The following is a 12,814-nucleotide window of genomic DNA, read 5'->3' on the forward strand; positions in this document are numbered from 1 at the left end:
ATATTTATTATTCTTATACAAGAATGTTGTTGAGTTTCAGTCAGTTAAGTCATTGTCTGATTGCTTAACTGGCCAAAACTTCAAAGTCACTGTCAACAATATTCTTGCATAAGAATGATAAATTTAATCTCTACAAAAGTATAAAGTATAAAGTAACCCATCAAATTAAGGTTTTTATTATAATTGAACATAACCACAAATACTAATATAAATGTGTGTGTGTGTATATATATATGTGTGTGTATATATATGTGTGTGTGTATGTATATGTGTGTATATATATATATATATGCACGCACACACCACACACACAAACACAATAAGTACATTTTGTGCTAATCTAACTTCCTGTCCAAAGTTAATAAAAGTGTTCTTAATTAATAATATACCATCTCATTTTAGAACAGTTCAGAATCTGTAATATTCATAAGATGGACTCCTGTATAGTGTCTCTCAACCTACACATGATGGCAATAAAATATTTTTTTACAAATCCTTAACATCGAAATGAGAACTAGCTACTCATCATCATCATCATCATCATCGTTTAACGTCCGTTCTCCATGCTAGCATGGGTTGGACGGTTCGACCGGGGTTCTGGGAAGCCAGAAGGCTGCACCAGGCTCCAGTCTAATCTGGCAATGTTTCTACAGCTGGATGCCCTTCCTAACGCCAACCACTCCGTGAGTGTAGTGGGTGCTTTTTACGTGCCACCTGCACAGGTGCCGGGCGAGGCTGGCAACGGCCACGGTCGGATTGGTGTATTGTATGTGCCACCGGCACGGAAGCCAGTCGAGGCGATGCTGGCATCGGCCACGAGTCGGATAGTGCTTTTTACGTACCACCAGACCAGGGATCCTGGCTGGTTCAATTCGATTTCGATTTCGCTTGCCCCAACATGTCTTCACAAGCAAAGGGGGTTGGCATGGGTGCCTGTCGTACGGTCACATTGGAGTATTTTACGTGCCACGGCCACGAGTCGGATAGTGCTTTTTACGTACCACCAGACCAGGGATCCTGGCTGGTTCAATTCGATTTCGCTGAAGACAATGATATAGTCACAATAAATATAAAGCGATCAAGTCTAGAGCACAAATTGACATGAATGAATCACATGGAATAACATTTATGCTCATGTAGAGACTATTCAGAAACCTTATGGCATGAATTGTTCCAATAGAAAAATTACCAATCTGAAAGTAAGCACCTTTTAAAAATGGCCTTAATATGTCTGCCAAGCTTGCAAGTGTAATGTTTTTTCAAGGATCCATTATCCATAAATAAGATCTTCCGACTCGTAGAAACTATATAAAGATTTAACAGCAGAGATATTTAACTGTTCTTTTTATCTTTTTATCTCTCCTTTTCTTCTTTCTAGTTTTTACTTTTGTTTAAATTTATTTTATTGTGTAAGGGTTATTAAATACTTTCTAAATCTCTTATGGCCTGCCAGCTTTACATGAATTTTGAAATTGAGTTATCTTTTATCTTTTACTTGTTTCAGTCATTAGACTGCAGCCAAGCAAGGGTACCACCTTGAAGAATCTTAGTTGTATCAAACAACCCCAGTACTTAATTTTTTTAAAGTCTGGTACTTGTTCTATTTGTCTCTTTTAATGAACCACTAGGTTACGGGGCTGTAAACATATCAATACTGGTTGTCAAGCAGTGGTGAGGGACAAACACACACACTTCTTTCAGTTTTCATCAACCAAATCCACTCACAAGGCTTTAGTTGACCTGAAGCTATTGCAGAAGACACTTGATCAAGATGTCACACAGTGGAACTAAACCTGGAACCATGTAGTTGAGAAAGAAACTTCCGACTATACAACCATACCAGTGCAGTAAGAAGTAAATAAATAACAAAATAATTTGGGGCCTAGGAATCAATGATATTTTGGATATTTGAAATAACTCATTATAGAGCAGAACAATACCAAATATTTATGATTGTTGTGGAAAATGGTTTTGTTTGTAATATAGCATTAAATGACAAAAGTGAAAAAAAAAAAAAAGACTTTAAAGACAAGGTTGCCATCAAAACAAAAATCAACAAAAATGATTTTAGTGAAGGTCTAGACTCTTCCCAGAACCATAAAGGTAAAATCTCCTAGGGAATCCGTCAGGTCAATGATCTACTAGAAATAGCATTCAAAGCTTTCTGAAACCACACCATAACATTTTAAACAAAGAAGAATATATTTAAATAATGTAATACTGGACATATTGTGTCTGAAAATAATGTGGAACGATAATGGCTAGAATATCTTTGATCATAGATTGTCTGATTATAGCCATTTTCGGAGTAAACAAGTGCATACTAATTCAGAACATGTACATTTGAAAACAGCAAACATAATGCATTAACAAGTCAATCTTACATTATTTCACACCTAATTTCAATATAGTAGGGCAACAAATATTTTAACTAAGCTAGAAACATTAAACTCAGTCATCAAACTAATAGTAGATTCTCATCAATATTACCTGTTACCCAGATGACTTTGGATAAACAACTACCCATTATCATTTGAACACATTCACACACATAAAAATATTTACCAATTGCAATATTGATTCTGGAACTAAATTCTGCACTGAGTTACCAACCACTAACTCAGACTGAAATAAAGAACATAATACTCTTTGAACTGTGATACTGCATTCTACATAAACTGTTACTCCATATAGAATGTGTTGTCTGATCAGACTGAAGCATGTATCCTAATTTGCTTGATAAGAGCTGACCATCATTATAAAGCAACATTAACAATAATATTAACATCACCAACAACTACAAATCCTTAAAACCTCCACTAAATGTTATTGATGTTAATCTGAGGTCATCCACGATCTAAGGTGTTATGTCTATATCCATTTTGCAATTTTCTATATCTAGAAATTTTCTATATCTATATATTGCTCAGTGTGTCCTTCTTTTTAAGGTGGTAGATTGTGAATGGAAAGAGATGAGGATGCTATTTTGAGTAGGTCACGCGACCATGTGGAAGGATCCCCTCATTATCTTATCTCTACCAAATTACCAAAAGTTGGTGCTCGAAATTGCATTTGGTTTCTTAAGAACTACCAAAAATGTAAGAAATAATTAATTTCAGAAAACAACCAAAAACAAAAGAAATAACAAAAATTCAGTTCCAATTAGGATACGTTTTGCAATTTTTTTTTAAATCAATAAATGCCACTGTCAGGCAAGAACATTGTAATGCTCAAAATTGCAGCATTAAAATAACTAGAAACAATGACTCACTAAAATTACTTGAGAAAATGGTATTAAAAAAAAATTGACAAGGAAACTATAATGAAATGCCTGGGAGATAGGTGAGCAATATAATTAATGGTGTAACAAATATAAATCTCTACCTGATATATCTACATCACCAGATATATAATCAGCCATGTAGAAATGGCTTGTGGCTGATGTAGAAGAAAAAGAAAAAAAGTCTACATATATATCTATTTTTTCATATACATATATACATGCATGTATGTATATTTTATAAATATATATATATGTGTGTGTGTATATATATATATATATATATATATATATATACTTATGTCTGTATGTGTTTGTTTATATATATATAAAAATATGAACTATTTCTCACAGTAATATACAATTTAGATTTTAAGAATATAATAAAAAATATTGTTAGTGAGGAATCTGTGATGTGTTTTTAGAAATGTCGAACAAAAATGAAAAAAAAAAAAACAAGAAAGAAGTGAGAAGAATATATAATATGAATGGAAAGTAATATCAGAAGTAGAACAAACATCAGTCTAAAGTTCACTAACAACATAGACTTTGAATCAAGTAGAATTAAACTATGAACAGAAATACTAAACAGTGTAATTCTTTCTACAGCATCTGAAATTTTGGGGAAGGGGATTAGTTGATCAAATTGACTACAGTACTCAGCTGGTACTTATTTTTATTGAAGCTGACTACAGTGCTCAGCTGCAGTTCTATATTTAAGAGATGAGGAAGTATGTACATTATTTACATTATTTACAATTGACGGATATTTGTCCCCATCTTGTTTGTTGTTAACACGACGTTTCGGCTGATATACCCTCCAGCCTTCATCAGGTGTCTTGGGGAAATTTCGAACCTGGGTTCTCATTCCTAATGTATTTTTCGATGTTGTTGTTGTTGTTGTTGCTGTTGTTATTATTATTCAGGTAACTGCCTGGAATCGAACTCAGAATCTTGGGGTTAGTAGCCCATGCTCTTAACCACCACACCATATGCCCACGGGCATACGGTGTAGTGACCTGAATAATAATAATAATAATAATAGCAGTGAAAAATACCTTAAGAATGAGAACCCAGGTTTGAAATTTCCCCAAGACACCTGATGAAGGCTGGAAGGTATATCAGCCAAAACGTGTTAACAACAAACAAGATGAGGACAAATATCTGTTGAATGTAAATAGTGCTCAGCTTGTACTTATTTTTATTGAAGATGAAAGGCAAAATCGACCTCACCAGAATTTGAACTCAGAATGTAAAGCCAGAAGAAAATGCCATTGAGCATTTTGTTGGGTCTGCTAGTAATTCTGCCTATGCTGCCTTAGAAACACTACACAGTGTGACAGTAATGAAAATTTTCTTAAGAAACATTAATTAGAACTATAGGAGATAAACTAAAACACAAGGAATACAGATCAAAACCTTACAAGAATAACAATATGAGATCCTCAATACACAATATACAGTTTAATGGATTTCAAGAAAGAGAAACAGAACTGTTTTGGTTTCAGTTATTCTATAATTTTGTTTTTAATGTTTATTCATGTTAGCAATCTCCCATCAGTTATGAAAACATGGCATCATGTTATCTTACTCATTTACACTTTAGCCAATTAATTTCCTGAGAAGTGATACCACCTCAAAGCTTTCTGAACAAAAAAAATCAATACACAAATTTGTTCTTGTACATTATGATAGTTTTGTCCAATAGATTACTTCAAATTAATATAAAATTAGATAAAGTATTGCCACAATTTTAGAGCTTCACTACTTCACTGATGATACGATTTCACTTTTCTGTGGAAGTGAGAGTAAAAACACTTTTCATAAGTTCAGTGATTTATAGAAATATGAGACTTAAAGTAACTTAACATAATAAAGCAAAACATTGTTTGCTTGGTTAAGTTGCACGTACTTTAGATCCCCCTTCTGATACATTTACTCATCAGTTTTATATTTGATTTTCTATGCTAGCATATGTAAGATCAATATGTATCGATGCATTATTTTACTGCTGGATCCCTTTCTATCACTAAGTATTACATATTTTTCAAGTAATTGAATTTTCATTCTATTTATCTTTGAAAGAGCAAAGTTATGGTATAATTTTATTAGCAGAGAATATCTACAAATGTTACTGTTTTAAGATTCAACATTTTCATGCAAGGGTGTGGAACGTAAACATTCATATAGGCAAACACATACACACACACGTGCATGCACAAACATACATACACTTGTACATACACACACGCACACAAACATACACACACACACACTACGAGCTTCTATACAGTTTCTGTCTACCAATTCCACTCAGCCTTAAGTTTCAGTAGAAGATACCAAAGGTACCACACAGTGTGACATAACTGCCTATACCTCAAATATTGTATATAAATAATAAATTGATACAAAGAATAAACGGTGCCATTTCAACTATACCTGTCCTATGTATATAGATAAATGATAATAAAATTAAATAGGTCTGACATGTTAATTTAATGAACCTGAAGATTTCAAAGTTACCTTAATTGCAAAAAATTTCATTCTGTGACTTACTAGCTTAAACATTTCTTTTCGTATTTTAGTAGTTCATTACAAATTAGTATAATGTGTACACAAAATTATACCATGTATGACTGAGTAAACATATGAAAAAAGCAACTAGCTGGGCATACTTTAAAAAATATCAGGCTGAGTAAAAAGTAAGTAATGTTTTGAAACATGAAATTCATCAGAATATATTTCAACAAAGCAGAAATTTTATTTATTGTATTTATCAAAGTAAGTACCATTACAATCAACAAATTTTTGCCAATGAGTTAAAAGTTTGTTTATTCCGGTAATATAAAAATCAGGAGTTCTGGAGCTGATGAACTCTTTGAATGCACTTTCAGCATCTGTTTGAGTTTTGAAATCCTTCTCTCACAGAAAACCATCAAGATGTTTGAAAAAGTGGTAGTTGGTAGGAGAAAGGTCTGAGGAATAAGCTGGAGGGGGAAGAACTTTGTAGCCAAGTTCCCTCAATGTTTGGAGCGCCATTAGTGAAATGTGTGGTTGAGCACTGTCATGAAGAATGAATGGCTCTCTTCTGTCGACCAGTCTGAGAGGGAGGAGTAGCAGTTTTTTGTTCATTTTGGCAATTTCATGGCAATATGCTTCTGCAGTAATGGTTTTACTGGGTTTTAAGAAATTATAGTGGATGAGTCCAGCAGTACACCACCAAACAGTCATCATAATCTTCTTTTTGAAGAGCTTGGATTCAGGGAAGGTTTTCGGTGCTTCATTTTGGCCCAGCCACTGTGAAGAACGTTTTTTTATTATTGTACAGAATCCACTTTTCATTGCAAGTTACAATATGGTCAAGAAATGGATTGGTCTGGTTACTGAGAAGAAGCAACAAGCAAATTTCATATCTGTGCATTTTCTGATTTTCATTCAAATCATGTGGTACACATTTGTCAAGCTTTTTTGATTTTCTGATCACATGGTTGCAGGCAGTTTTCTGGCTAACTTGAAATTCTTTTGACAGTTCTTGAGTGGTTTTACATGGATCATTCTCAATGACATCATAGATGACAGTTGGGTGTCCACTAGACTCACCATCAAAGCTCAGGTCTCCACTGTAAAAACATTGAAACCATTTTCGAGCTGACCACTCATTGGTAATTTTTCCACCAAATGTTTCATTGATATTGCGAGCAGGTTCAGCTGTTTTACATCCTTTTTTGAAGTTGAATAGCAAAATTGCTCGAATATCGTACTTTGACAGTTCCATTTCAGATGATTGTAACAACAGCAAAACAATATCAATGTTAATTTATTAATGCATTTGAGCAAGTCTATGTCTGTATTATCAGACAATTGCAAAAATATGTTTTTAAAAAAGTCAAAACTGCAAAAATCAGATACAAATTCTTCCTGGTTTAAAACATTGCTTACTTTTTACTCAACCTGATATTAACAGTGCAGTTCCACATTCAGCAAAGTCACTCTATCATCAATATGGTATCATAGTTCAATTAAGTCTGTAGCATAATGTATTTCTACATGTCCAAGAGGCTCAGTGTTTTCATGTTTGGAGTAGGACCATTTCCTAGAAGGGGTTAGTAATTTATCTGCTTTCCTACTTTGGCTTTTGCTAAATTAACTCTAAGGCCCTTTGATTTCAGACTTGCTTCCACTCCTGAACTTTCTTTGACAGAGTGAGTCTTAACTGAATATCATATATATGCTTTCACTTTGAGTGAATTATACTACATAATATTCATGATACTACTGAAATGTATTTCCTGGGCTAAAGGGTTAGGGGCTTATAATGTCTGTCAGTGAAATTTTGAAAGACCTTCAAGATCCAGTGAATTAGGTGTTGGACTCTTTAGATTTGTCTTCAAATTGTTAATGTTCATATTTGAATTTAATGAATTACAAAACTGCTTCAAAAATAAGTTCTAATTCTAAACTCAGTATTTTTTAAATATTCTTAAAGATAAATATGTTTAATGTTTCATAGTTATTTTGTTTCTTTCATATTATTTATGTCAATTGTTTGCATCACAAATTGAAAAGGAAAATAAGAATCACATTATTTTGTTCATAATTATTTGAAAACTGAGATATTTTAAGAAGATATCAATGTATATTGTATTTTGTGTAAGATTTTTATTTTCAAAATAAATAGACAATACTATGAATTCTATCACAGAAAGTTACAATAATAAAACTGAAATTACACAATATCTTATCTTACTTTACATAAATAAAAAATTATGGTGACAGTCATTAAATAAATGGTGTATGAAGTTAAAAGTCAATCAAAAGTTTAAAGCATCTTTTGACAAAATTTCTAATGTTAGATGGATATAATATATATATATATATATATATATATATATATATTTTGTAAGTAATAGTCAACCTATATTTTTCTTACTTGTGCGTGTATGTCTAAATTATAGTATTTTGCTTTGAAGAAATGTAAGTAAATATTGGAAACAATAAAATTGTAATAAGAATGGAGCTAAAAAATATTATAATAGTTAAACTGAACACCTGGCATTCTGGCTATAATGATTTTATCCAGTCAATGTATCTTCATTCATGTACAACTTCAGAGCTATTAAGTTAAAGAAATTTTTTGAAATAATGTTTATCAAGGTTAGCTGAAGTACTGATTGCTTGATTGTTAGACAATGCAGCAGGAGAAATATAGAACGGTAGGCAGCTGAATGAATTCTTTTAACCCTTTAGCGTCCAGATTACTCTGTTAAATATAATGTGTTTTTATTTAAATTGTTTTGAATTAATCATGCATTATCTTATAAATCTGAGGTTTTGATGACATGATTGTTTATTTTTAGAATAACATTGTAGAGTAGTAGTGAAAGGCTAGATATGACCAGTTTGAACATAAAATATGTAGAATATTTGGGTTGAATATGGGCCTAAGAACATGATAGACAAAGTACACATGATAGATAGACCCTGTCAAATACTCAAGAGATTCCCTAGATGTAGTAGATAGTTTTTGGTAACTAGATGACCTAATTAGCTATAGAGGAGGATGTTCTGAAAGTATAATTGCTAGAAGAAAAATAGGATGGAAAAGGTTCAGTGAGTTATTATCTATCTTGGTAACAAAAGGTCTCTACTTTAGAGTGAAGGGCAGACTGTACATTGTTTGTGAATGAATAGCAACATTACATAGTTGTGAGATGTGAGTCCTGGATGTAAAGGACATGAGACAACTAAAAAGGAATGAAGCTAGTATGATCCGATGGATGTATAATATCAGCATGTATGTAAAACAAAGTGCAATTGTATTGAGAGAAATATTAGACAAAAATGGTATTCGATGTATAGTGCAAAATAGCTGTGTTGGTACGGTCGTATGATGTGAATGGATGACAACAACTACATAAAGAAGAACTTCTCACTTAAAGTGGATGGCACTTGTAGGAGAGGAGGGACCCAGGAAGACATGGGAAAATTAGTGAAGGATGATTTCAAGATTTTATGCCCCATCCTGGAGATGATAAAGGACTGAGATGATTGGTGTTTCACAGCTCAGTAAAACCAGATCATCACAGTGTTAGATTTATGACTGATGTCCTCCAGTTCATTGGCTCCAGCAAAACTGTCCAGCCCATGCCAGCATGGAAATCAGACAGTTGGTCTCTCTCCCTCTCAATGTATTTATATATATATATATATATATATATATATATATATATATATATATATATGTACAGAGAGAAAGAGATACACATAATATTTAATAAAATATGATTTTATGAATTACTAATATGATTTTAGTAATTCTGAAAGAAGTTGACATTTTCTTTATGCCCGCACATGCTGGGCCTTGCCTTGCACACTCTGCCAAGCATTTTCCATTTTTCATCCTCTGAACATCCATCCTTCATCCTCATTATCGGCTCTTCAGTGATCACCCCTTTTCTGTGTGTCCATACATCTACCATTGTTTTTCATTCACCTTCACCCATCTTTTACTCTCCTCTCACACCCTTATCAAATTTATTCAACCCCTCCTCTCCACCCGGATCCACTGTCCATATTCTCTCTTAAACTTTCTTTGTTGTTCTTTGAAAGTTTGCTCTGTCACCTTGTCATCACCATCTTTATCTCCTTTCCAGCTGCTCCCACCCACCCTTATGTAATACAGGGTAGCCATATACCTTCTCTGTAGCAAGATATCTATGTTTGTCCCTCTGTCATACATTAACCTCTCAACAGCTGGCATAAAGCCCCTTCCCTTTCTCTCAAACACATCCCCACTCAGTCGAAGGGACTTTTTCTTTTCTGGTCTTAGAAGTTACTTAGTGACCTCACTAGTGCTGGTGCATGAAAAAAAACACCCAGTACACACTGTAAAGTGTTTTGTTGCAGGAAGGGTATCCAGTCACAGAAACTAGGCCAAAGCTGACATTGTAGCTTAAATCCTGAAATTCATCATCTCAAGCCATCCAATCCTTGCCAGCATGGAAAATGGACATTAAATGATGTTTGTGTATTTGCATTTTTTCCTGAATTGCATTCTATTTCACTCTCTTATTTAAATTATTTCTGATTTTTTTTTTATGAACCATGTTTTAGGAGACAGTTTTAGCAAACAAAATAATACTTATTCATTGTTTATCTCTCATCTTGTATAATTGTGCTTCTTTTGCATCATAAAGCTGACAACCAAATAAATAAGATTTATTTAGACATTTTCTCTCTCTCTCTCTCTGATGGCATGTCAAGATAATAAGGAAGAATACATACCAGTAACTGAACAACATCCTTAGGGTCACGGCCCTGTACATTGGTCCCATTTATCTCACAGATTTCATCTCCCACATGTACGAGACCTACAAATAATAAATATTAATCAAATGAAGTATAATATAATATATACACAATATAATTACACAAGCATTAATAATACAACCATTTGGCAGTTGATTCAATTTTATTAATATTGCTGTGTTAGTGGAATGACAGAAATGGTAGACTGCCAGACTAAATGCCATGCAGTAATTAGTTTAATCTCTGCACACTCTAAATCAAAATCCTAATGGAGTTACCTTTTCTTTTTCATGCCTTCATGGTTAATAAAATAAGTACTAATCAAATACTAGACTCAATTAAACCAGTAGCTCTTAAATTTATGGGCTTCTTTCATTATATAGAAGTTATAACTATTAGCAATATTATCAACGAAAAGGTGATGGACTAACATAAAGTCAACATTCTGTCAGTTATGACGGCAAGGATTCCAATTGATCCAATCAATGGAAGAACCTGCTAGTGAAATTAACCTGCAAGTGGCTAAGCACTACACAGACATCTCTACTCTTAATGTAGCACTCAGGGAGATTCAGCATGACAGTGTGATAAGACTGGCCCATTGAATTACAGGTACAACTCAATTTTGCTAGCTGAGTGGACTAGAGCAATGTGAAATAAAGTGTCTTGCTCAAGGACACAATGTGCCACTGGGAAACGAACTTACGACCTTATAATTGTGAGCCAATTACCCTAACCACTTAGCCACATGCATTCATAAGATAAACAGTAGAGTAACAGACATAGCATAACTAGTTGAATAACAGACAAAATGCCAGGTGGTTTTTAGTTGTATTCCTTTATGTTCTGAGTTCAAACTACATTGGAGTAGGTTTAGCTTTCGTTTTTCCAGAGTTGATAAAATCAGTACTAGTAGTCAACTACACATATTTTTCAACTTTGAGGCATTGCACCTATATTAGAAATCTATTAACAATGAAGAGCAGGAAATTTTTGTCTGCATAGTGGTTTTGATGAAGGCGGCAGTGTGGAAAGCCTGAAACTTAAAGTGCTGTGAATGTATCTTTTATTGTTCAGCAAATTCTTTACCAAATTCTTTATGAAGAAAGTGAGGATGGACAGAAAAGTAAAACCTGACAGAAAAATATTAAAGTATTTGTATAAGCTTACAACACCATATTCAACATCTCTACAACTCCCCATTTCATAAACTCTAATGGATTTTCATATTGACTATGTATTTAAAATATAAGAAACACTGCATAGCAAATTCTGAATATCCCTTTCAGGGCCTAAAATTAGTTCAACCATGAACATTTCTGATAATCTGCAAGGAACAAGAATATTCCACATTAGAATATTTCTTATATATCTTCAGTTACCCATCTACTACACAAAGGAGCATTCATGGCAAATGGTTAAGCAACTGATTTACTAACTTATATGAACCAATCTTCTACCATCAGTGGTTTACTAACATACTATGTCTTAACTTTTATTGTTATTACATTAGTTTCTATAACTATGAATTTGCACTCTGTTACTAATTCTAAATATAATTGTATGTGAAATTAATCTCGTCATCTTTATCTTTCCTTCAATAGCTATTGAAAACATGATGTAGGCACTGCTATGTGGTTTAAGTGGCTCACTTGATACCAGGTGCAATCTTACTTCTGGACACTGTTTATTGCCTTGTGTAGCCTACAGATGATATTGGGAAGAAAAAGATGTACAGAAATCCATAAAGTGTCAGTCTGCTTGCCTACTACATATCTACTTAGCTACTTATTTGTCTGTCTATATTCATGCATACATACAAACGTACATACATACACAGTCCAAAGAAATAGGAAATTAAAGTATGGTAGAAGCCATAGCCACTCATAATAAAAAGGAATACTGGTGGAATGTCCTTGAGAAGAGCTCAATAAAATGTAAATATAATAGACCTGACATAGTAATTTGGTATAAAGAAGAGAAACTGCATAGCTGGTGGAAATCAGCTGTTCAGCAGATGTTAACATAAAGCTAAAGAGAGCAAAAAACAAAATACCTATGCTGGACTATTGAAGAAACTACAGCTACTCTATTCAGATTACAAGTTCAGGTTTTTATCTATAATTAATGGGGCAATGTGATATCCAACATACTGCCTAAATACCAATCTAGAGAAATTAGGCCTCTCAAAACCAGAAAGGAGAAAGCTGATTCAAAGACTACAGA

General features: G+C 33.3%; 1 protein-coding gene across 13 annotated transcripts in view; it reads right to left on the bottom strand.

Annotated features, from left to right (window-relative positions):
* The window catches only part of LOC115215814 (MAGUK p55 subfamily member 7), a 930,620-nt gene that overhangs the window by 130,121 nt on the left and 787,685 nt on the right, over positions 1-12,814 (bottom strand). For all 13 annotated transcript variants that reach the window (XM_036506006.1, XM_036506002.1, XM_036505998.1 and 10 more), the window contains one exon: positions 10,565-10,650. In XM_036506006.1, coding sequence (XP_036361899.1) covers positions 10,565-10,650 — 86 coding nt within the window. The remainder of the gene's footprint in view (positions 1-10,564; positions 10,651-12,814) is intronic.

The sequence above is a fragment of the Octopus sinensis genome, linkage group LG9 (assembly GCF_006345805.1).
Source record: "Octopus sinensis linkage group LG9, ASM634580v1, whole genome shotgun sequence".
Taxonomy (NCBI): domain Eukaryota; kingdom Metazoa; phylum Mollusca; class Cephalopoda; order Octopoda; family Octopodidae; genus Octopus; species Octopus sinensis.